Raw genomic sequence first — 27325 nt, 5'->3', positions numbered from 1 at the left:
CAAAACAGTATCGATTGGATGATTGCGCATGTTAATAAACCGAAAACTTTATACATAGTTTCGCATTTTATCCAATTTTTGTTGGGAATCATTTATTTATTTTTATATAAAATATGCATCTATCTATTCGACTCTCCTAAGTTGTGATCTCAAAATGTACATTTTTTTTTTTTTTAAAAAATTGGAAAAGTAACTATTATTTTAAAAATGCCTTTTATCCTTATCATCACGAAAAATAATATGGATGTTTCACTGATTTATGAGCATGCGCAGTTTCTCAATCAAAACAATGCCGGTTTACACGCTTGTAAAACCGTATTAAGAAGAAAAAATGTAAACAATATCTGTCAAGACTCTTGTAATATAAGCCGTGGTGTGTGTCTATAAAAAAAGTGCTGAGAAAATGGAAATGTTGGTCTCTTATACAGTTAAAAATGCTTAAAACTGTTTATTTCTTCTCTTTATGGCGAGAAAGAATTGCATAATATTAAGTTTCTTCTATTCTCGGCGAAAGCTCAGCTCTGAACGATAAAAGAGGTGATTAAATTTATATTCACGTGAATGCTATTTTTACATTTTAAAGATATACACTGTAAACTTTTTAAAGCTGATTAATGTCTACTTATAAATTGATTGTATATTTTCTTTCTTTGCCTACTTTTTGAATGAAGGTGTACTGATTTCTTATGCTCACTCATTTAATAATGAATGTTAGGAAAATTATTTGCCTTCCGTAATATTTCGTAAGCGAGTTTATTTGGTCTAATTTGGTATGTAAATAGAAAACCAGAGTTTCTTGATGATCAGTTTTTAATATTTAAGTAGCTGTAGTCTTGTTATGATATATTATAATTACATAAATTCTAAAGTCCTGTTATTTAAAGTAATGGTGTGAATTGTATATTATTGTATAATTATTTCTCAAATGCATTAAAACATTTTATAGTTAAAGTAAAATGGCCATATTTGAAATAACTGCATAGTTTAAAATGTGTTAAATCTTGACATCTATTTCTAGACTCTTGTCATTTGGTGTTAAAATGCTTGACAGCTTTGTCCTATATGGAAAATTAAGGTAGTTAAATACTGCTTGAGAATAAGAGAAATACTTATCTTAGTTTTAACACTGAATGGCATGTTTATAGAAGTTTAGTTTTTGTCCTACAGGTATCTTTTGAGCTAGTATAATAAGCTCAATCATTTTATTCAAATTTAAAACTGTTTTTAGTAAAGCTGTAAATTTTAAAGATTTTCTTTACTTCAGGTCCAATGTTATATCTTCAGGCATGGTACTTGAAAAAGAAATCAACACGAATGGGAAACATTCTGGATTTTGTAATTTGCAGCGAGTCACGTCTGTTCACGATTGGGAAAGTTATAAAGTTAAAGATGTATTTGATGATGGAACAATGACCTTTTTCTGGTGCATTTTACATTACTTTATTTATTTGCATATGCATTATGTTTAAGTGATTAATAATATTACTTAAAATCATTTTCAGCTTACACATTTAAAGTATATTTGTATAATTTCAAAGTAATTTAAGGAATAAAATTTCTTTTATAAGATAGCAAAAGTTGAAATTAAATATGTTGTTGAACATATCTTTATATCATGTTAAAAGCTTTATTCAAAAATTATTTGTTCTGGATCTTTAAGAATTTTTTTTATTTATAATTCTGTCAAGTCTGACTTCAGTTTTCATTTGCAACTAATAAACAGCTGTGTTGCTAATTAGAAAGATGGTAATTTATTTTGCTTTTAATGCAACTGCTTTTATTTGTGTAAATATGTATAAGATGTGCTGAATTTCATTGCAATTAATTAAAGCATTCTTAACAGGGATAGTTGAATTTATAAATTGTTCCTTATTATGAGAAGTTCTATAATTTTTATATTTCTTTATACAAACTTATGGTTTTCAGTCTAAGGATTATAAGTTTGCTCTGTTTATATTTAATAAATTCCTTTCTGCAATATGGTAGGCAAAGGTAGATTCCTTATCATCTAAGTTAATTTTTTGAAATTTCTTGCAATCCTTTAGCAAATTACTGAATAGGAGCAATCATTTATAATGATCTTATTTATATTGTGTAATTCAGCATTTATTGCAAAATACATCCTATTGCTTCATTTAAATAATTATATTCAATTAAATTACATGTAATTAAAACATACTCGGTTTCTGAAATTTTCTACAGCTGACCATTTTTACATAATGTTGTTAATAAGTATTTCTGCTCCTTTACTTTTGTTTAATTAATTTTCTTCAGACTATTAAATTGTAGGATAACCATTTAAACAATTTCAAACAAGTTAAGCATGGAAGTTTTATTATTATTATTATTATTTAAATGTGGAAATACTGATTAGGGTTAAAAATAATCAAAGTTAGGGAGTGAAAATTACTTTTCATTCTCTAATTTCTAAGCAATTGTAGCTACGAAAAAAAAAACAACTTTTAAAACAAAAGTTGTTCATCGTAATCATCATGAAAATTTCTATTCCCTGCTATGTCCCTCCCCTCTCTTTGAGCTAGATGACCCATCTACAAACTCATCCAAGATTTTTACTCTCCTGACAGCATATCCCAAGGATGATACAATCTAATCAAAATTATTGCATTTATCATGTTAACAAGATAACATGAACAAAGCTTTACATGCATAACATAAACCTTTGAATGGTTTTGAGTGTTTAGGAACCATGATCATTGATCAAATATTTGGAGAAAAAAATTTAATGGCAAAAACAAGAAATTATGTCTTTATCTCTGTTATCTACACTTCATATTATAAGCAATATCTGTCATAAACTTAGTTTTTGCTTATTCTGTGGAAGATATTTAAATAAGACGTACTGGATTTTTCTGAAAATCAGCTTTTAAACTCTTTGTTAAAAGTAACATTTTTCTTTTAACAGAAATGTCTCTTACTTTAACATCATCCATTTATGAAATAAGTTATTACTTTAAATGTTTTTACACTTTAATTGTTTAATTAGAAAATTTACTCTTCAGTTATTGCGTGCTGTGAAATTTTTTTATGGAAGTATTTCTGTTTCTCTTTTTACTTCTTCCGTAAAAAGATGATGAAATGAGTGTAGTTGATTATTAATTGGAAAGAAAGCATTTATTTTATTAATGCTTAAGTGATGAATGCAATGAAAAATTACTTTTTCTAATTTTATTTTGTTACTTGAATTACATATGATTAGTAATAGTAACTTTATTAATGATTTTAATTTTGTTTTAGATTTCCTTCTTAGTTATTCTTTTAAGTGTTTTATATTTATTAATGTCTTTCTGATATATCTTCTAATCATATATTTATAATTCTAAAAAAATGCTGCTAACTTGGTAGTTTATTTGCTAATGCAAATTAGTTTTCAAAATATGCTTACTTACTTAAAATGTATTGTAGTATTCTAATAATATGCCTCATTCATCTCGCATGTAATAAAAAATAGATCAAAATGTATGTGAATAATTTTTATCAGTTGCAAAATTATCCATAACTCATTTTCAATGAAATGAGATACCAGATTGTGTATCACATATGTCACCTAACTCTAGTTCATTCCTTTGTTGCTTATGGCACTTGCCTGCCCTTTTTCCTTTAGTTTGCCTAATATGACAAAACAGTGCTTGCCTAAAAGTCAACTACATTTCTGTCGGGTGTTATGTTAAATTGCGTGTATTTTCAATGAAAGCTTGCAAGCTAAACTTTGAAGGTGTGTTACATACAGGTCTCTTTATTTATTATAATTTAAAAGTTAATTTGTCAGAATAATTATTTCCAAAATACTTAAATGTTATTGACATTAAAAAATGCAATTATAAATAATTAAAAACTTTTTATTTTCCCTCAAATCTTGAATATTCTTTTTTCAGCTTAAAGTATTTATTTGTATCATTATAATTTTATTATGAGATGGTATGCAAATTTTATGAGATCATATAAAATATTAAGATGAGAAAATGGTATGTTAATTTGGATTTAACTTTAAATGTGAATGAGAAGCAGTTCATCATTTAGTTGGTTTAAGAATTTGAGGAGTTGCATTTTTTCCCATCATTTTATTTTAATTCTCTTATGCATTTCACCATTTGATAAAAGGTTTCTATATAAAGAGTTCAAAAACAATAGGAAGGAATATATGCCTACTTCTTCAGTGGAAATCATCATAAGCCATTTGCCACTGATGGCAGTCTTTGAAAATGCAACTGTTGGTGATATTATTGCATATTTCCAGTGACTTAGTGTTTTTTTTAGACTAGTATACATTTTCTCTAATTAAATTATAATATTGTGCTGAGGTACAGTCGTCAACAAAAAAAAGGAACACCTCCTAACTTTGTTATTTATAATCGCATTTTCACGAAATTGGTGTCCATGAAAATAACTTAAAGGGACAGGTTAGTTGAAATAGACAAATTGAATTAATTGGCATAATTAATTACTATTCCGAAATTTTTCCATTACGGAAATCGAGATTTTTCAATAATTCGATTCAGCAGGCCTTTTTATGAATGTATATCAAATTTCGTTCCCAAATTCTAAGTAGTGCTTGAGATAATTAATTGAAATACTTAACTATGTGTGCTGAGAACTCCCAAAAAAAAGAGCCAGTCCACCGAAGACCATATGGTAAGTAAATCTTAACTTGTTAATAGCAAAATAAGATTTTTTAGCGCGTTTTTATACGCAGAAATTTCTGAAGAACAAGCAATACAATTCAGATTTATCCTTAATATGATTCTTCAAATTATAAATAGTTTTTTTTATTTAAATATTAAAGCATTACCTTTAATTTTGAAATCAATTTCATCGTTCAGCCTCTTTATTTGATCTCATCCCAAGAAATTAACAAACAGCTTAATTTTCATTACGAATGAAATCGTTGTTTTACCCATTTTTTTTATCGCTGATTGGTGAGATGCGATTACCGGAAAGACAATTAAAACAATTAAATTGCCAGTGTTTGTTAAAAAGAGGGAATTTTATTTTCTGATGGAATTATTGTTATAATCGAATTGGAGAATTATTAAATATCACTGGGTTATTTTATTACAATAAAAATATTACATATACGGTTTTTACCGAGTGGTCAGCAATGTTTTAATTACTTCAATGCTCTAAGCAAATATTTAATATTTAAAGATTTATCTATTAATACTAAAATAATAAAAATTACGAAATTATTCTAGAAATAAAAGTTAATTATCTGGATGAAAATCAACGTATCTAATTAGAGAATTGCATGAGAGTAATACTTATAATGATGGAACAGCATTTGAAATAAACATTTGTGACTTGTCCCTATAGGAATTATACCAGTGAATGTATAAATAATAGATGCTAATTAATTTCCTTATTTCAGCATGATTTTGCAATACATGCAAAAGATGATTTTGAAAAAGGTGGGTATTAATCAACTGAATGGTAATAAATGATACGGATTTCCCTGTATTTCTGTTTAATTTACTTGCAAATGGTAATTGCCGCTAGAGAATAAAAATTAATTAAACGTTCCTACATTCAATCTGTCCCACAATTAAATTTTATATCGTCTCAGTGAAAAAAAAGAAGAAAAAATATCTTTTTAAAAAAAAATCAAAATTCATGTTGAATTAAAATCGTCTAATCTGAAAATAAACTATTTAACTAACTGCAATATTATAATGACCGTTAAAGCTCATACTTTGTGAAGCGTAGATCTATAATTATAAAGTTGGCATTGCAAATCGACTGTGGGAATTTTACAATTTTTGTGAATGGTTTGAAAAATATTTGGGATTTGAGCTTAATTTTTTGGATTTAGCATGTCAGTGTTGCTCTCATTCAAGAGTTTTACTATGTTACTATTTACTTTTTTAACCGCATTCATGTTTAAAAATTCTTAAAAATATTAAATTTGTGTTATTTATGCATATATTTCAAGATTTTATGAAATGTGATAATTTTACTTAAGTGAACGGAAAAAAAATTTGAGAAATACATAATTGTTTCCGAGATATTGCCGAAAGTTCCTAAGACTTATTTAACATTGGAAGTGTCATTTTTCAAAATCATATAACTATTGAAATTATCATACGAATTCCATAAAATTTAATTGAGAGGTTAACTTCAGAACGAGAAATCAAATCAAAAAAATTTTGGGTTTCTGTAATGGAAATATTTCGAGATAGTAGTTAATTAACTTGGTTAATTAGTTTGTTGTTTGGAACAAATCTGTTTTCTCGCTTCATATCCAATGACACCGAATTTGTGAGGATACGATTATAAATAATGAAAATTACAGAGGCGTTCCGTTTTTGTTGTACTGTACAGGAAAACTGTACATGAAGAATCCTTTTTAAAGGAGAAAAATATCTTAGAAAATGTAGTCTAATTGTTACATTTATAATTCCCTGCTTTTAGAATTATTATTATATATAATTAACAAATGTTGATTTTTTTTTATGTGCATGTTTTTTACTAGCATAAATTTATTCGTTTGAACTAAGAGTACTCTTTAGTTTGGATTAAGAGTTGAACTGCATCATCAAATTATGTTTAAAATAATAAATTACAAACATTACAATAAACAAATAATTAGCTTCTTTTTTTTATTATATTAAATAAATTGAAGTTACCTGAACTTCAAAATTATTTAGTTTTCTTAGTATTTAATTTTTTGTTTCTGAATTCCACTTAAATTTTGTATTCAGTTGCTACATCTATGAATAACTTGGTTTTAGTCACTGTACATTATTATTAAATTTTAGGCAGAGCCTAATTTGAGGTGCCTGGCATTCAGCGAGCTGAACATGTTTATGGTTATTTCATTCTTGAGTCTATGAAAAAGAAAATAACATGCTCTCAAATTGCAATAGAGTCTCAGTTTTTCCCCTTGATCTTTAGATTCTAAAGTGATTTTTTTGTGAGCTATTTTATGACGTTGAACAGACAGGTTATTAATTTTATTTTAAAAACTGTCATCTATTCTTAACTTCATGTAATTGTGGATTGCTTTTATGTGTAGGATATTTCAATAAAATCCACTAAGGAAATATAGGTGTATTTCTTTAATATTCAAGTTATTTTTGAGTTAATTTTTCATAATTTTAATGTACTTTATTTATATTTTATAAATTACTAAATTATATGAATTTAAAAAGAAAATGTAGATGGCTTAGTTTACTTAATCTTCTGACTGGGGATCAAAAGTATATCAAAATTTTATTTGATTTTCTTTATGTTTTATTTAATTTTTTGTATAACGAATGAAAATTTATGATCAACAAAACAATGCTTCCAATTTTAGTCTCTTCAGTTTAATATTTGGGGAAAAAATTGATTGTATTTTTCTCTCAGATATCATTCTAAATAATCTGAATTCATGACAAATTCTAAGATTTTACAACAATAATGTTATATTCTATACTATATCATATTCATATTTTGCAAGATGCAATTTTTATTAATGTTATGATTTGTGGAGACCATTTTTTACTTTTAGCAATGTATTTGTCTTAATATAATATGACTTTTTGACAGCGTTCTTGTAAATATTGGGCGGAGAAATGTGACTCTGTCCATTTTTTTAATACCAATTACCATCAAATAAACCAGAAAAGATGTATTTGTAAAGTTTGACTAGAACCTTTAAGAATTTGTGTGTGACCTCTAGTTAATATATATTAGCCTAGAAAATATGTAGAGTTTTATGTAAACAAACAGCATTTACAAGGAATTTTGTTACATTATTCTTGTTCAAAATAAATTGCTGTTGAAACACATAGGTTGCTGCCGAACATTTGTAGTGGATTGAATACAACTTGCAAAAAATGGTCTGGCAATTTAAAAATGACAATTTTAATATATGTGACAGAGAATGTGGTAAATCACCAAAAACAAAGGAAAAAAAATCGAAATGCAGATTTGAAACAGTTACTTGATGAAACTATCAATGATAAACAATATAAGCAACAGTTGATTAATTTATATGTTGCCTTGAAAAAACACGTGACAAAGTTGTTTTCCAAATTCACAATGCTTGTCCATGTGTTGGGGGATAAGTGAAAAAAACTTTAGGTTCACCATGATAGGATGTGATGCCCCATCTACCATATTTGTCAAATGTTGCTCTTTTGGATTACAATTTGTTTTACTCCATCAGAGTACCTTTTCTGGAAAGAGATTCAATTCCCATGCAGATATATAAAAAAAAAAAAATGGCTTATAAATGGAATGCATCTAAGCAACTCGTTTCCCCCCCCCCCCCTTTATGGAATACATTTGTCTAAAAGATGGAAAAAGGCTTGTTATTTCTGAAGGGAAATATTTTTAATAAATCTATTTTTAATTTTTATTGCAAACAACTGTCTTTTCTTTACCTTAAAAAAAGGACTGAGTCATATTTATGTGTCCAATAGTTTATAAAACGTTAACTGGTTTTATTTCAAAATATAATTATATTGTAATTATTTTTCAGGCGAGCACATACATTAACTGTTCTTTTTTTGCTTACGTGTGCTCTTGTTTATGTTGCTTTCTTTGAGGAAGTATCAACTGATTTAGAATATAATGTGAAAAGGTAAGTTTATAAAATAAAAGTTTTAATTGGAATTTAAAATGCATGTAATGCTGAAATACACTCCATTTTTTTCTCCACTTTTACAATGTATACTTGTTAAAATATTAAGAATTCTAAAAACTGATAAATTTGAATATTTTTATGTCTAATGTTAAGTTTGATCAAAAAGTTTCTCTTACAATTTACAAAAGTTTCTTTTACAGTTTAACAATTATTTGAAAAATACTATATAATTTTCAAATTTATTGGCGCAGTTCTTGTATTTTTCTTTCCTAACAGCAATTTCCTCTGAATTGTTGTTTTATTACTGTCAATAAACACAAATAAAATGGGCAAAATAATGTCTATTAAGCTATTTAACAGAAGAAGAAAAAAATTCTATTTGTGTTCCGAAATTGAACAGTTTAATTGCAATGTTTACAAAATAAGATACCAAATCCAATTATAGTTCTTTTAGAAAACTTTTGAACATTTAATTACCCACTTATCTGTCATACTAAAGGCATGGGGGGTGAGTTGATTAATCAGTAAATCAGAATGTACTCTCAAAAGATAAGTTATAAAAATACAATTGTTCTGCCAAATAAATATAACTATGGGGACAGTCTTAGCTTTAAGTAATTAGTAGATAAACAATTTCTAAATTTTTTTATACATTGGTTTAAAAGAGGAAGTTATATGTACTAAAGTAAAGATGTAGTAACAAAGATTTATTTATTTTGATCTTTAGCATTAATTTAGGAAGATCTTTTACTCAAAGCATTAAAGAATTTGTAAATTATTTAATTGCATGTATGTTTATGATTTGTTTTAATTAAAATACCTTACTAATTACTTATTCCTTTTCTAAACTCCCTTCATCTATCTCTGACCTTAAAGATAATAGTGTATATTTTCAAGGTTTAATATTTCTGGTAGTTGTGTAGTTAGCTTTATTTTTTTCATTCTTTGTGTGTGTGTGTGTGTGTGTGTGTATTCATAAATCATATAGATTTTGCTTCTTATTTATAAAAGTATATATTTAAAGGGGAATTCTTGCATGCATATTAGTTTTCCTACTTTTGGGAGTCACTCAAATTCCTGATGGACCATTTACAAGGCCTCATCCAGGTATGTGTATTTAATTATACAATGTTATAATATCTAGCAGGTAAGCCAATTTCATTCCATTTTTAAATGAGAATTCTTTTCCTTAAAACCTGCCTTTTCCTAACAGCAATGGGAAACATAGTTCATCATCATAGAATAATAATATAGCTTTGTTTATTTTAATTGCAGCAAAAATGTTTGGACATTTTGAAAATTATAGCATTTCTTCTATGAAATAAAAGGAATAGTTTTTTTTAAAGCAAAAACTAGAAAGCTCTACAAATTGGATTATCTAATTAATGTTAATTTTTATCTGATTGAATAATGCATTAACGTGCTGTTTCTGCTTCCATTCCTGTTGTTAAATCTTATGTATATGAGGGATGATATAAGAAATATTTTCAGATAACTGAATGGGAATGTTGTTTTTGAAAATTTCAACTCTGTAATATTTAGATTTGTAGAATTATCTTACTTGGGTTTTTAAAATTCTTTGTTATTAAATATGGCAGTTTTGTGTGAACTTTTCTTTCTCCCATTTATATGCCTATACAGGCTTGTATTAGTTATATATCAGTATCATATTGTTTTTCCTTGTTCTTTTGCTTTGACTTTCAGAAGATACTTTTTAAACAAATTCTGTGCATATATATTAAATTAATAGTTATGTTTGTTAAATTAGATATAATTTAAATAGTTTACAATGAATTTCAGGTATCAGTTGTATGAATTCAAGAATAAATGTATTTAATGAATTAATCCTCTTTATATATGTTTCTTGCTACAGAGTGGGGGCAGATACAATGTTTTTGAAATATTCACAAAAACTTTTTGTTTCTGCAAGAAAAATTGAGATTTTTCTTGCATGATTATATAGCATTTATCCAATGTAGGCTGTGGTAAACTGGCAATAAGTTTGGGATTAGGTGGTTCCAGGTTTGAAACCCAATTCCAATGAAGAAACACCATGTAAATGAATCTGGTGCATGTTAAATTAATCATGACAAAATGTCCTCCCACTGGTTTGGTGTGGAAGCTTGCAGAAGGGAAATGCCAGACCAGTTGTCATCCTTGTCATCAAACAGCGGTTCCAAATATTCATAAGCAAAAAGTCTTAGAAACTGTATTTTTGAATGCAGATAATGTTCATTTTCATATATACATTGAAGTTCTGCAGAATGTCTCTGATCATAGTGGTATGGCTTTTATAGTACCATTATCTGGCCTTTTCCTATTTTCTGGAATTTATACCTTATATAAGTTACCAGGTGATTTTGTTTTTGTTTATGAACCTCTTAAATGAAGATTAATCTATTAGAAGATCAGAGTTGATTAGAGGGCATACATGAATTTTGATTCTGCTACAAAACTCATGCTGAAATGCAATATATGATTCACTACCTTCTCATGAAAGTGTCATAATCAAAAGCATGCTCCTTTAAAGCCTGTGATTAATGCCATGAATAAGAGTATATGATATCCTCACTGACACATTTATCCCTCTTTCCAAACTTCCATGCACTGTTTTAAAACATCCAATTTATCTGCCTCATTCTATATAATAACTTTATTAAAAATAGTTTTGCTGTCACTTCCATTTCTAATATACTGGCCATTAATTATTTTTGTAAATAATGGACGTATCTGAGTATGTAAATAATAATAATAATAATAAATAAATGTTTATTTAAAGTTTTTTTTTCTCTTTAGCCTTATGGAGATTTGTTTTCTGCACCAGCATTGTTTATGAGCTTGCTTTGATATTTATTCTCTTTCAAGTAAGTTTTTTATTTGAACAATAAAGGATAGTGCATGTTCGTTGCAATACTTGTGGCAAAATATAAACTTGCTATGTATCTGTATAAATATGCAACATGTTTAGTAAATCTTTGTGACATCTTTTATGAATGAAACATTACATTCTGAGTAGAATTTTAGATGTCTTTATCTGAAAGTTATAACCTTATTTAATTTATGCAGTGAATATATTTCTTAATAGATTTCAGATTTATTTGCATATTTTAAGTATATTTATAAGAAATGCTTTTATTAACAGTTCAATTATACACAATATTTTAAAAATAATTTCATTTGTGATAATATTGATAAAAATTTATTTTATACTGTTTTAAAGAATATTTTGCTTTTCTTTGTTTATATTCTTTATATATAGACTGCTGATGATGCAAGACAATTACTGAAACATATTGATAAGAATTTGGGAAAGCCGTTATCTGAGAAGAAATATGGAGGAAATTGTCTCTTGTATGACTCTTCACATCCTAGTGATCCTTTTCATAACATCTGGGTAAGAGAAGATAAAGGCTTAAATTCATATTTTTTCCTTTTTTATGATTTGTACATTCCATGCTAATGATTATCATATACATATTTTATTAATTTATATAATGATTTGGAACGTAAATATGCTTGAATAATCAAATTGTTTTAAGATAATGACTGGGAAAATATATTTATACATTTTAAATATAAATTATATTCTTCTACATTTAGCAAGTGGTAGAATTGTTAGTAATTCACAATTCAACTAGTTTGAATGTATTGATTCGTTTATTTAATATTGCATTGCCTCAGTGTTACAGCATCAGATATTAATCTGAAGTTTAACCCTATAAAGATTTGTACAAAAGTCTTTCATATTTTATTATTTAAAGCCATGTGTTTATTCGAATTACTGTTTCAGCTGCTTTATCAATTCTATCTTGTACTTATTTCCCCTTTCTTTTGTAGGACAAAATGGACATTTTTGTTCCAACACATTTCTTTGGTTGGTGGATAAAAGTTAGTTTTAGTATTACTCAAAATATGCATTTTTTTTTTTTTTGTACTACTTTGATCTTCACATGCCTCATTTTAAACTATTGCTGTTTAAATTTTCAGACTTTAATGCTACGTGATTGGTGGATTTGTACAGTTATGAGCATTATGTTCGAGATCCTTGAATATACACTTGAACATCAGTTGCCAAACTTTAGTGAATGTTGGTGGGATCATGTAAGTTTTTTTTTTTTAATTTAATGAATGGATATAATAATAGATAGACTTAAAGGGTTTAAAATTCAGTTCAATTATGAAATTTAAAAAATACTGTTTGTAGTCTGTTTAAATATAATTTAAATCAAAGTATAATATGTAATGAATTTGTATAAAATATAAATGGGAAATATGTTTGTTTTAATTTGGGGACTCCTAGACAAGATCGTGAATAAGTATAATTATTGAAAAAAGTGAAATGTTTATTGAAGCCAGAGATATGAAATAAAAAAATAACTGTAAAATTTTTGTAGTTTAATCATAAATAAATTAAACAATTCATGAAGGAAGGGATTACAATTAGAGTAAGTTATAATGATCGATAAAACATTAAATACAAGTAGTAGTATATAAACTATGACTTTGTATTTAATGTACCGCATTTCATGTACAGTATAGAAACAGCCTGATGAATGTTGGAAATTATTTCTGCTAATTGAATGCCCAAAGAGAATTATTTGCTTATCTTTAATTAGTTTATCTCTATTTGAATATCAGATATAAATGTTCAAGTATTGTTATTAATTTTTTTACATATTAAATTTTCAACTTTTTGTTGTCAGGAAATTCGAAAATTTTAAATAAAAATCTAAATATGAAATAATTGAATATTTATGTTTCTGATATATGGCAGAAGCCTGAAATATTCTGTATTTTTGTACAAATGTAAATTGCAAAGTTTTTTTTAAACGAAATTTTGTGGTCATGTTATTTTAAATAGCTTTTTGGTATCTAAATAATCATTTCTTGTTTCTCATTTATTTCTTTGTTTTTAACAAAATTTTTAAATACATTAGATTTGACTGGTTAGGTTATGAGTTGGATTACAGAAAAAAAAAAAATATGTGACCAATCACAGAAAGTTTCTTTTCAATCTGGATCTCATATAAGATTAATAATTTTCTTTATTATAGTAACGATTCAAAATGCATTATCAAAAACAACTTTCTCCTTCTTATCTCGAAGATGTTTGTTTGAATATTTTTGTATTTAAACTATTTGAATGTTTATTTTGTTGTTTTCTTATAGCACATGAAGTAACTTTGCTCTTCAAATCTTTTTGATGAATGTATCCAACTAAAGGGAATTTTTGTATTATAGAATTAGTCAGACATTTTAAGTATTTAACATTTCTAAAAGAACTGATGTTAGGTCAAACATTGCAAAAAAAAAAACTTAGTGGTCAAGGTAATTTTTGATTCATGACTGGAAAGTATTACATAATTAAAATTGTCAATAACTTTTTGTTATTTGAAAAGACAAAAAAAAGATTTTATAATCTTGTTTTAGATTTGTATGTATATTAAAACATTCCATTTAACAAAGATTCCATTTAATGCCGAACAAATACTGTTTAGGATTAAGATAATAAAAAAGAAAGTGAATATATTGATTCCTCACAGTAAAAGATGATTGGTTTGTATTTTCTTACATTTTTACAATCATAATTTCTGTCTTTAATAAAATTCATTTGTATTAAAGTTGTGCTATAAGATCACAACAAAAGTTTTGTCTTAAGTTAAAAATGTCTTAAGAGATTCAATACTGAACAAAAATGGTCAATTTTCATATACAGAAAATCGAAAGGGAGTGTAGATTTTCTCTCGCATCTAATCAGAGTGAGATATAAAAAATCTATTTGGAATGGGAAGCATTTTGGCAGTATGTAATTTATCGTAGCAAGGTATGAAAAGGCCAGATGTACTTAAGCATTTTAAAAAGAAAGAGTGTTTTAAAAATATGTTTATGATCACTTTTGCAGCAACACAATACTATTTTTTACATATCTTGATTTGGAAAGTTTTGATTGCATTATTTCAATTTAATTAAATAATGCAATGTAAACATTTATGTCAGGATGACAATTTAGAAAACATCTTTTACATCTTATAGTTCTATCAAGTGATAGCTTGTAATTTGAAACTCCGAAGCTGATAGTGGCAGATTTAAATATTTAGCGGTTCTAGGCAGTGCACACTATAGGGCCCATCTTATAATAAATCAGTTTAGTTGAATTCACATATCAGTACATTTTTTGCTAAATCATCATATTAAGGAATAATTTAATGTTATTTTTTCCTTTTAGTATCTTCCTGCTTTTATTTATTTATTACAACTCAAGTCGGTGCAGCATAAACGTTTCTACGAACTTTTATTTTAGATATTATGTATTTATAAATATGGTAATACTAAGTGAATGTGAAGAAACATTTGGATTGTTAATGTGAAGGAACATTTGGAAGAAACATTTGGATTTGTTAAGAACATTTGGATCTCAACCAAATGTTCTTAACAAATAGTTAACATTATCGTAATATTTTATAATTTATAGATTTTATTTTTTACAAATTTATTTATTTGGCTACTAGGATAATAACATTTCTAATCAACCTGGCTATGAACCCCGTCAAGCCAGCGGCCCTAGCATAATTTTAAGAATCTGGTAATAAAGTAGAATACTACTTTATGCCCTTCCAATAGCTTGACTTGAATATTTTTGGCGATATTTGGACTAAAAAAAATAGAGCTTTAGTTTTTTTCTTCTACTTTCACTTTCAAAATTAGAAACTTCTCTACAGAAGAAATGACTTTATATTCCAGTAATTAGAATACATGGGTTCTGTGCATCCGTCTCATGTTATATACAATTCATACTGAAGTCAAAGGGTAGAGGTCTGGCCCCTTGTGAGTCATAATTTTCTCTTATTTTGCAGATGTTCTCTGTATTTTGTTAGATGTCTGTACAAGCATTTACTTTTCTATTGTCCTAATTTTGGTTTAATTTTTTTTAATATTAAGATCTTTTTTTTTTACTTCTTAAATTAATCTTCTGCTGTAGTGAAATTTTTATTTCTTTTGTGTGAAATTAACTTCATGGTATTTTACAGTGGCTAATGGATGCACTTATATGCAATGGTCTTGGAATCTATTTAGGAATGATTACATTAAAATATCTTTCCATGAAGCCATATCATTGGCGAGGTCTGTGGAAGATTCCTACTTATACAGGGAAATTACAAAGAATTGCCGCTCAGTTTGGTCCATATTCTTGGATTCAGTTTGATTGGCAACCAACGTCATCATTAACAAGATGGCTGGGTGTGCTTGGATTAATATTTATGGTAAGATTGACAAAATTACTGACTAGTATTATATTACATTATTTTTATTACACTATTTTTTCCTCGCCTATTCTTACTGTTGAAATTGGAATACTTGCAATCGATTTTGTTTAAATTTACAATATATATATATATATATAAATTGAAATTAGGTTAAATGAGACATTCCAAATCATTCAAATACACCATAATTTATCTATTTTGGAGGATAGCTCATATTTTCCCTTAGTTTCATTGAATTAAAATTTGTTGATCTGCGGGGAAGGAAGGAAGGATTATTATTTTATGAATAGTTTTTTTGAAGAATTTCAGGTATGCCCGTTTAAATCATGTGCATGAGCACACACACAAATAAAATTCAAATTTTTAACAGTATAAAATACTATAAAAACTGGTCAAATTGGTATTTTTCATTTTAAAAAGTTCAACAAAGTCGCTTACTGTAAAATTTGCTGATTCACAGAAAAACATTCATTTATATACTCTAATTGTATAAAGTTTAAAATAAGTTACCAAATTAAGTTAAATTAACCAAAGTAATTCCGTTCATTAAAAATATTTACTAGTGGATTTTTCTACATTTTGAACTTCAAGATTCCTTGAATAAAATTCGTTATGTAGAAATTTTAGTATACAAAAATACTTATTGAAAAATTTTCATTATTTTCGTACAAGAAAAAAGGAAACGTGCATAGTTATTTTGGTGTTAAAAAATTGATAAGATTAAACTGTTAACAAAACTTATTTGAATAAATGCATAATGAATTATCTTTTTTAAATTGTTGATAGTGTGCTCACCAAGGAATTGATATTTTACCACGTCTTTATTTTTATATTTACTTCTTATGAATTTTATTAAGATGAACTCTTTCACATTTAAAGGTTTCAGTTTGGGGGTCATAAGAATTTTAATGCTAAACTGAATTTAATGTAAAAATTTCGTAGCATTTCTGAGAACAGAAACTAAAAATGACGTATGAAAGTTTTTATTTCTTTTCCTTAAGCGATCTTAGGTCTTCCGAGAATTACTATGGTAATAAAAATCGGTGATAAATATTTTTTCTTAATTTTTGATTCAGCTAACAGAAAAAGGCCAGGTTGCTATTCAAACCATTGGTTATAGATAATTTTTTTCGTTATGTAGAAATTTTACTTGATGTAAACAGAAATCTTTTTTCTGTTGAAAATCCAAGACTGGAAAAAAAATAGGTTATGTAGAGATTTTAGATGTATGGAAATTTGATATATGAAGTTTTGTTTATATATTGATATTTTTTTCTAGAGCATTTATCTTGATAAATGCTTGATAAATGCAAATTATCTTCTAGTCTTGATAAAAAGAAAAAATATGTTGAACAAAAGTGACAAATAAGCCAAAATATTTATTTTGTAAGCCTGTTGTTAGTATTGGTTAATATTTTGGTGGAAAGAAAACTTAAATTTCATTGATAGTGATTACGCCATATACATATATATATATATAAAAATTCAAAACACTTTCATGATAGAAACATTATTAATCATTTGATTGGAAACAGTTCAATTTTCTTATTTTACATCTTATGTTTAAAGTAAAATTAAAATTCGTCCTTAATTGTATGTACCAAAATTATTTCGCTTTCATTCATAAAAGATAGTATTAGTGATTGTCTTGTTTTTTATTCTTACAAATGCAAGTTATTTGTGATTTGATGTAAAAGTATTGCCGAATTATAAAATTTAAACTTATCTGTCAAAATTTATGAACAAATTAAAATTAAGAGATATATCCTCAGGAATCTGATGACAAAATCTGCGATTCAGAATTAGAAGAATAGGAACTTAAGATCTGGTTCGATTTAAAATCTTTCATACACATGTACCAGCTGTAGTTTTAGTTGTTTTTTGTGATTCAAATAACATGTTGGTGTGATGAATGAAGTTATGATTTTGGGAGCTGCTTCAAGTGTTATCTTCAGCAACTGGCTGTTTAAAATTGTACTTCTCCAATAATCTTGATATAAATTAAAAAGCAGCATAAGGGGGAAAAATCGATTATAAAATGAGTGGGATATTCTGATGATTAGAGGCATTGGGCAGTTTGTATGTTTATATTCAATATTCAAAGCATATTAACCAAATTATACTGCCAATTTTATTACAAAATAATGAAACAATTTTAGCTTAAATAATTCAATTAAAATACAATTTATTTAAATAATTACGTTTATGCAACTTCATAGAAAAGTGAATACCTGTTTAAAAATGTGTGTTCCTGAAAATTGAAAATATTAAATTATTGCAAATGAGAAATAATTACAACTTTAATTAGTCAAGTAAGAAAAGAAATTCTTTTCTTGTGGAACTAATTCTATAGAGAGTTTTGCTTTGTTCGTCATAAATTTTAATCCATAGAGGAGAAAATACTATATGGTTTCTCAGTATAAAATAAGTAATTCTACAAAAAAAAAAAAAAAACTGAAGTAGTTAGTAAATTGAAAACCTCCAAAGATATTTTTATCATATGAAATGATTATTGCATTTCAGAATTATTTTCCTCTTTCAGTGGGGTTTAATTTCTATTGTATCCATATCTTTTGTAAAATTATATATTAAACATATAATCATTCAGAGAGGGAACCATGATTTCAGTTTAAAAATATTTTACAAAAGACATTTATTTATTATTATTTTATATTTTACAAAAGACATTTATTTATTATTTTATATTTTACAAAAGACATTTACATTTTATTCAGTTTCTGTTCTGACTTTGTCTGCTTAGAAATTTCTATTTAAACATTGAAAAAAATATATATTCCAAAGTTAATTTTAAGAAAAAGACAAATATTCAGTTTCTTTTAATCCCTTTTATTTATGAATTTTTTACTTCAATCTCATTCAACAGTCTGATAATGTTTAATTCTTTATTCATTTGTAGCAGGTAAAATTCGCCCTTAATATCTAGTCCAGTATGGTTCTGATTTTTTTTTTTTTTTTTTTTTTTTTTTTTTTGTATTTTAATGTAAATTTACATGATACTAAATCTGCTTCAGCAGCCAATGGAGAGAAATAAATGAACTTGTTTCCCTACAGGATTGATAACTAGATGATATAATTAATGCTTTAAATCTTTAAAAGTCTATCTTTCTAACAGTAGTAAATATTTTAAATGGTTGTTAAGCCATCTAAAAACATATATCTCATCAGCAATGCATAGGTGCTATATTAAAAATTATATCATAATTTCTCAATCATAATAATAATTTAATGTATGAACCAATTTTGTTTAATAATTTTTTTCCTTTGATGAATATTATCTATCTTAGAACATGTTCTACATTGAAAGTTTGCTCATAGATGAAATGTAATTTTACTAGACACTCGTTATGAAATTTTATTGGGTCAATTTTATTTCATGATAAATGTTATGCTATTTGAGCTTTGTCAGAATCTTAATATGATTATTCATTTTGAAAAAGAATGTGTTGATGCATTAATTATTATTAATGTTTCCGTCAAAATGTTTTTTTCCCAAAATCAGTGTGTAATTCACTATAGAACTGCTGTATATGTTGCTATTGCACAAAAATGGACTAATTAAGTTTGGAAATAGCAGTATTTAAGTTTAGTCATATTTTTTAATTAAAGTATGTTGAAATTCTTGGCGATTTTTTCAAGAATTATCTTTATCTCTTTGATTCTAAAGTCAATTTGCTTCGAGATCATTATGTTTATTAGTCTTACAATTTACAATGAGCTTTGAATAAACCAATCTGTTATTTGTTACATAATTCTTTGTACATAATTTGCTCATAATTGTTATGTGTGTGCAGATAATTTGCTTTTATCATCATTAGAATTTTATAACTTTATCCAAAAGTAGTATTTAAAGAAATTCGTATTGCTTTTTTCCTATTAAAATGTTCAGTATTGTTATGTTAATTTAAAAATTAATGTTTTCTTTTTCAATTTCATTACAGTCCTCACTTCTGGAATTAAATACATTTTATTTGAAATTTGTGCTTTGGTTAGAGCCACCACACGTATTGAATATATTACGTCTAGTCCTTATGGTTTTTTCTGGGGCTGTTTCTGTACGAGAATATTTTCAATTGTTGGATGATCCGTGAGTCTCATTAAAACTATATTTCTTTCATGATTGTTTATTGTTGACATTTTTTTTATTTATCAATGCTCTAATTATATTATTTGATATTTTTTTTTACTGTCTTGTGATTCTCTCAGTACAAGCTATTAATTTTTCATACCTTTAAGATAACCTGTATGTGTGTGTGTGTGTGTGTGTGTGTGTGTCAGTCATCTTACTAAATGCATTAACAAAATTCATACAGTTTGCCCCAAAAAAAGAAATGCAAGTCCTGCTTTCAATATTCAGTATGCAATATTTACTCCTTTCAAATAATAGGTAGTGACATATTAATGAAAAGAAAAGTTATTTTTTAAAAGTTGGATATTTTAGATTGTGCTACTGAATTGAGAATTTAGTTTCAAAAATTTTTTTAAATGAATTAATGTAGCATATCTTATTTTAAATGATATTTGTTTTATAAATTCATTCTTTAGGTATTTGAATAAAATATTAAATTATGGAAATAAATATATCATTATAAATTTAAAATAGATGAAGCTTATCAGAAATTGCAACAAATGTTTTAGGAATCCTATGAAGCTAGAAGAATTGATAAAAACTTTTTCCAGAAATCACAAATATATGTTTGACTAAATAATCTTGAAATTTCAAAATTTTATGCTCTTTGCATTTTGAGGTTCTGCCAATAAAAAAAATATTGTATTTCAATCCATCTTTTTTATGATTCTATTTACTCTGAAGTAATTTTTAGGCTTAAATAGTGCCACGTGACTCTCCCAACAAAATCTCGTCACTAGGCAGTAAGATGATGTCAGGGTCCTTTTCAGATATTAGACGTATGGAATGGACAGTTTTAAAGATTACTGTGATCCTCCTTCTGCCTTTTCTGAGCATACATATTCTTGGTATCAGATCATTGACTGGTAATGAGATAATATTGTCTTGAAATGGTTTACTGCAACCAGCAATTGTCCCTGTTAAATGATGTAGTCTGATCGTATGCGATCTTATTAATGTTTGTTGTGTTATGAACTGTTTGTTTTGGAAGTTTTTTGTTTCACTTTCTTTTTAACTTGTCTAAAAATTCAATGAATGATATTATTGATGAATCATTTTTAAAATCACTTCTAAGCTACCCTTCAAGTGCATTTTCAAGCTTTCAGTCGCACCTTAGCATTACTTTTTTGTGTCCACAGTTTAATCCGTGACATCAAAACTTAACCTTACATAGGGAATCCGTTGTCTCCTCTGATACTTTCATGAGGATTCATTTAGAAAAAAAAAAATGAATGAAAGTTACCTGAAAGGATTTGTGTTTGTATTCGTTGATAGGCAGTCTGTGTTTGTCTATGGTCTATAGTATTATGTAATGCTTTGTCAAGTGCATTTATGATCAACTTTACACTTTTGTCTGCAAGTTAAAAATATTATTTTAAAAAACAGGAAATATATGCAAGCAATACGAATATCTTGTAGATTTATTAATTAGTAACTAAACTACAATCTGTTTCATATTTAATTTCATTATTGTTCTTAAACATTAATCTGTAGAAATTTATTATTTGTATTAAACCTCTTAAATATATGTGCAGTCGCAGAAAAGAAAAGGAGAGCCACCCAGCTCTATTCTGGCATCATTCATCATACGATCATAAAAAATAGGTATCACGCGAAAGAAATCAATGTACTCTTAAAGATTTTTGAACAAAAAATTTCCTAAGGGTCGTTGGAATTAAGATTTCATATGTCTAAATTTCCAGTGGCAACACCCACTTTTCTCACCGAATTTCAAAACTGGATCAAATATTACGCTCTGAAACGAAATTTCATTAGTCTAGATATTCATTTCGAAATCATGACTTATCAAAATTTTGGCACTCTAACTTTCAAATAAAAATTTACTTTTGTTCTTAACTTGGAAAAATAATATAATTATCAATTTGATTGTTTTTTTTCTATAGAAATATGAGGCATTCTGCATATTTCGCAGAGATATTTATAATTACAAAGTAATTTTTAACATATAACATAATTTTTCTATACAATACATGCAATGTGATTTAGAGTTTATTTTTGAATTGCAACACACTTAAATTTGGGCATAAAGAGTAAGATGAGGGCGTGCAAAATTTCAGCTCCATCCTATGAATAATTTTCTTATTAACTTATTTGTATTGCCTCTAAAACTATGCCTTTTGGGGCATTTTTGCAAATTTCAGATTGTTGATAGTTTTTTATTTGGTTTCCATATTAATATTGGTCGTGTACTTTTATCAAATATTATTTTCCACATCGTTGTAATATAACTTACAAAAATTCCTTTAGATGCTAAAAAATATCAAAAGTAAAAAAATGCTTTACAGTGCCGTAATATTATATTAATAATCCAGTGCCATAATATTATATTAATAATCGGTACTTTTAAATCTGACAGAAACTCTCGGTTATTGTGGCAAGCTAGAATTTTTACTCGCTGGCTCATAGAATGTCACTTACGGAATATAAAAAGTTAGTTAAAAATAGGATTTCCTTCCTCGGATAAATACTTTGTAAATGCGAAACGAACTACACATTTTGTACCAGGAAAATTGCCATTTTTAAAATTTTGAATTTATTATAACATATTAACTTTGACACATCAAAAATTTAAAATAATTAAATAAAATTCAGGCATTAAAACATTATTAGATAGTAATAATTTTTGGATGCAAAAGGATCTTACATTTATTCCATACTCGTGTGAAAATGAAGAATTTCATATAATTTTAATGATTCATGAAATATTTATTAATATTTTTAATTACATTATTATATTTGGATGTATTATTACGATTTTTAATTATTTTTCATTGATTTTATTACTTTATTTAATATACTTGGTTTGATAAATAATTTATCTATACCAGTTTAATTGAATTTTTGTTGGTTGGTTTGTGCAAGCCGGTTTCTTAAAAGCATCCTATGGAATAATTATTCTCATGATTATGTGCATTATAATTATTCCTATAATAATCTTTTCTTTCAAATTTCTATTCTAATCAGAAGTAGCAAAATATGTGATGAAAAATAGCTTTAAAAAGTGTTACATTTAGTGAAAATAAATATTTGTAGAATATATGGAGGAACATCTAGTGATATCTGTGATTTCAATTCCCTGTTAGTAGCAATCAAATATCCTATCTGTGTCTTCATGCAATGAATTCTTCTGCAATAACAAAACATTTATTTAGAATGCTAAATTGATGGTACCTCATGGAAGAAATTGATTTACATTTATCAGTGCATGAAATACGCCTTTTTTTTATATGATCATAAAATAAAGCGGCGTATCATTTCGTATATATTTATGAAAAATAAGCAATTATAATATGAATAATAAACATTGCTAAAGGACTGCAGGATTAAGTGGCAAAAAGAATAAAATTCTGTTAATTTTTCTCTCTATTGGTACAATATTAAATTGTACATTTAAATTAATGTTCCTTTCAATTGATAATTTATGTATTTAATTTTATTTATTTTGCTCATACAACAAAACTTTCAATTTGGCACTTTGAGCATAATGGTGTTCAGGTGCAGGTGCACTTCAGACTAATCTTTCAATGCCCTTGAATATTTTTACAGAAAAAGCTCAAACTTCTACACTAAATATTTTATCACGCATCAAGTAGCAATCGATTGTAATATGTAAATTGTTGCTTTAAAGATGCTTTTAAAATGTCCCAAAATAAATAGTATTATTGTCATCCAGAAAATATCTAAATATGGAAACAGATTCTTAACAAAACAAATGTCAAATATCTCCCATGTAGTTATAATATATTAGCTAAAACTTATATTCCGGGTAACTTTTCCTAGAGGAACCTATTCATGACATAGAAAAGGGTATTGCCATAGGGAATTTCAAAGTGTGAGCAATTTTAATATATAGATAATTTCTTATGAATGTTTTAGGCCACTTTTAAATTTTCTTATATGAGGAACGTCTATAGAATAAAACTGGGTGGCTCCTTTTTTCCCGCGACTATATATGTAGGATATAATTATAAAACGGTTAATGGATATCCAATCTAGATTCATCCGTTTTTTTTTTTTTTTTTTTTTTTTAAATTCTGATATGAGTCTTATTTTAAACCTTAGAGACGATGCATCAAAAAATCATTATGAGATTTCACTGTGGCCTGACAAATCCAAGTAGAGATTTCTAAAGAAAAAAAGTAAAGCCTGAGATTGGGAAACAGCAGAAGATGATTGGGAATGATGAGAGAAATATTTTATGAACTAAACAAATATTTCCTGGATAATCAATAAAAAATCAATATGAGACATTCAGTAATCTGACAGATCAAAGTAGATTTCCCTAACAGGAAAATATTTAATATTTGAAGATGCATTTTAATGCATAATATAGTTTAAATTTAGGTGATTAATCCTTGCTGCTGATATTTACCTTCGGAAGCACTGCGGACCTCTCAGGTATTTTAGGTTGCCAGCAACACCCGTACCCAACATGCATGCAGCTAATTTAACTGGCACCACTCACAAATAGGTAAGGGAAGAAAAAAAAAAAAAAAAAAAAAGAAAAGAAAAAAAAAAACAGTTTTACTCACACATTTTAAACTAATGTTTGTCCTTGGAAAAATTGCACTAACTGAGTACTCAATGAGCTCATATTCTAGAGGATTATAAACTTTGAAGGTGTTTTTAGTTAGTTAATTTACATACAGTCACTCAAAAATTATTGAGACACTTGGCATGAATAACTATAAAACTATTTCACACATTAAAATAGAAGCAAAATGAATCAAGAAATATTTTGACATTTCGTGTACAGCTTATAAAATTTTATTGGCATTTTAGAATTATAATTTGATCATACTTTTCGTATGTATTTCAAAGGCGAATATGAGTCAAAAAAGAATTGGGACGCCTTTAGAATGAGAAATTCAACAAATATATTGCACATCCATAGAAATTGAATTTATTATCACATTTTTAGACTATAATTTTAAACATAAAAGTTTCAACAGAGAAGATTACTTATAGAAAAAGGGCGAGAAACAACGATATTGCGGTTGATGTACGAAATCTTGTAATAAGTTATTGAAAAAATAGAAAATCAGTTCGCTATATAAGACATATCTTGAAATTGAGTAAGTCTGCTGTTTTTGAAGTTATCCACAGGTTCAAGAAAACAAATAGTATTGAAAACAAAGAAAGAATAGGGCGTTCAAGAACATTTAATGAACGTGAAGAGTGGCGGATTTTGAAACAAGTTCACATTAATCCAAAAATTAGTGCAATAAAATTGACCCTGCAATATAAAAGTAAGTTCGGAAAATCTGTAAGTCCTGAAGCTCTCAAAAATGTTTTAAGAAAACATAAATATCATGGCAGAGTACCTCAAAGAAAGCCCTATATAAGCAAAGCAAATCGATAAGATAGGCTGGCATTTGCTAAAAGGTATGTAAATCAAACAAAAGAATTTTGGGAAAATGTAATTTCTGTTGATGAAAGCAAATATAACATTTTTGGATCGGATGGCAATCAAAGATTTTGATGGAAACCAAATACAGCAATGCATGTCAAAAATTTACGACCTGCTGTCAAATATAAAGATGACAATCAAATTGTCTAGGATTGTATGGCAAGCACTGGTTTCGGGAACTTTATATTTCATTGATGGTACAATGAGTAAATATGTCTATCTTGACATTCTCAAGCGAAATTTAAAGCAAAGTGCGAGCAAGCTGGGACTCTCAAGACATTTTATATAATTGTCTAGATAATGACCTGAAACATGCTGATGATATTAGCAAATTATGTTTAATCTACCACTATACTAGTGTTATTAAGACGTCTGCACAAAGTCTAGATCTTAATCCCATTGTGAATGTGTGGAATTATTTGCAGCAATAACTATATGAACATTAAATTTCTAACAAGCTGGATCTAAGAAAACATTTGGTTGAAGAGTGGGTTAAAATCGATGGATCATTTTTTTAAAAAAATAGCTCAATCCATGCCAAATAAACTACGAGAGGTCATAAAAAGCAAGGGCTTCCCAACAAAATATTAACTTTTAAGTTCGTATTGTTTTCTTTATTAGGAAGTGTCCCAATACTTTTTTAACTATGTTTTTTTACTCGATTTCTTTTATTTTCGATTATAACCATAATTGCATTAATACGAGTGTTTTGTTCGAATTATCATTATTTGTATATATCAAAATAATATTTACTTCTTTGTTTGGGTTTCATTTGAATATTTAAAATATTATGATAAAAATCTGTGTATTTGTAGTATGACCCAATACTTTTTTTTTTTAACAGACTGTACTTATAGACATTCAGTTGCTGCTTTTCTTGTTCACAGGTAATGAAATAAGCTGCTATTAACTGACCTTTTTCAAGAGATCAGAAATTTTAAAGGAAGCACAGAATGACAGAAGTTAAAACTAATATTTTATTATTTAAAGAGGTTTACTGCGATTAGATAAATTTGAGAAAAATTAATCTCTGTAATATCTGCAACATATTTTAGCTTTAATTTTATCATTTCATTAAAAGATCATAAATTAAAAGTTAGAAAGCTTACAGGATCAATACATGAATTTGAATAGGCTCCAACATATAAAGGAAAATTATGAAATGAAAAAAAGTGATTTTATAATTACTTATATTATAATGTGTACTAAAATTATTTTTCTTTTATAATTTCAGAGATTGCAAGACATTTGGGAGACAATCATGGGTTATGGTAGCTATTGTTGTTACAGAATTTCTAGTCATTGCAAAATTTGATTATGATACTATAACAAAGCCTCTTCCTACTCATATTATTTATTTTTGGATAATTGCATTATGTTCCTTATTTCTCTGGACAGTGTGGAAGTTTTTTTGTAAAAAAGTGGAAGGTAATCAAGATCTGAATGATAGTCAATCTCCATTGGAAGAAGAAGTTATTAATCAGGATGACTCTTCCAAAGAAAATGGTACAAATGAATTTCACCATAGTGCTTTAAAAAAAACCATGTAATTGTTAGTTGTTAAGACTAGTTGCTTTTTATTTTATTTGATGTGCAAACTTATTATTTAACAATTGAGTTTTCATTTTTAATTTATTTTGTAAGTTATTTGTCTGTAAAAAGAAGTTATTTGTCTATGAATTTTCAAAGTCATTTTAATATCAAATATTAATATATATTTATTTATTTTGTTTTGTTTCCATCTTTTTGTTCAACTACATTTCTTTATACCAGTTTTCTAAAATATAAATTTCTTGTTTAATATTTAAATTTGTGTTATTTTGACTGAAGTTATATAATGGAATTTTGTCAATACTCATAGCATTTAAACTTCACATTCGACGATTTCCCTTTTTTAA

General features: G+C 26.8%; 1 protein-coding gene across 1 annotated transcript; it reads left to right on the top strand.

Moving 5' to 3' along the window:
- Positions 1–262: 262 nt before the first annotated feature.
- LOC129960528 (phosphatidylserine synthase 2-like) lies at positions 263–27082 on the top strand. The gene is made up of 11 exons (XM_056074018.1): positions 263–537; positions 1265–1423; positions 8480–8581; positions 9609–9691; positions 11381–11448; positions 11844–11978; positions 12422–12472; positions 12572–12685; positions 15613–15846; positions 19809–19954; positions 26662–27082. The coding sequence occupies exons 2-11, from the start codon at positions 1287–1289 to the stop codon at positions 26975–26977; spliced, it is 1386 nt and encodes a 461-aa protein (XP_055929993.1). The 5' UTR covers positions 263–537; positions 1265–1286; the 3' UTR covers positions 26978–27082.
- Positions 27083–27325: the final 243 nt, after the last annotated feature.

The sequence above is a fragment of the Argiope bruennichi genome, chromosome X2, assembly GCF_947563725.1.
Source record: "Argiope bruennichi chromosome X2, qqArgBrue1.1, whole genome shotgun sequence".
NCBI classification, from domain to species: domain Eukaryota; kingdom Metazoa; phylum Arthropoda; class Arachnida; order Araneae; family Araneidae; genus Argiope; species Argiope bruennichi.
The sequence above is the reverse complement of the archived record's forward strand: the minus strand, read 5'-3'. Positions and strand labels throughout refer to the sequence as shown.

Excerpts from the sequence above, each read along its gene's own strand:
- LOC129960528 (XM_056074018.1), top strand. The coding sequence starts at position 1,287 with ATGGTACTTGAAAAAGAAATCAACACGAATGGGAAACATTCTGGATTT. Across the intron at positions 9,692-11,380 it reads ATTTACAAGGCCTCATCCAG|CCTTATGGAGATTTGTTTTC; the intron begins GTATGTGTATTT and ends TTTTCTCTTTAG. Across the intron at positions 19,955-26,661 it reads TTTCAATTGTTGGATGATCC|AGATTGCAAGACATTTGGGA; the intron begins GTGAGTCTCATT and ends TTATAATTTCAG.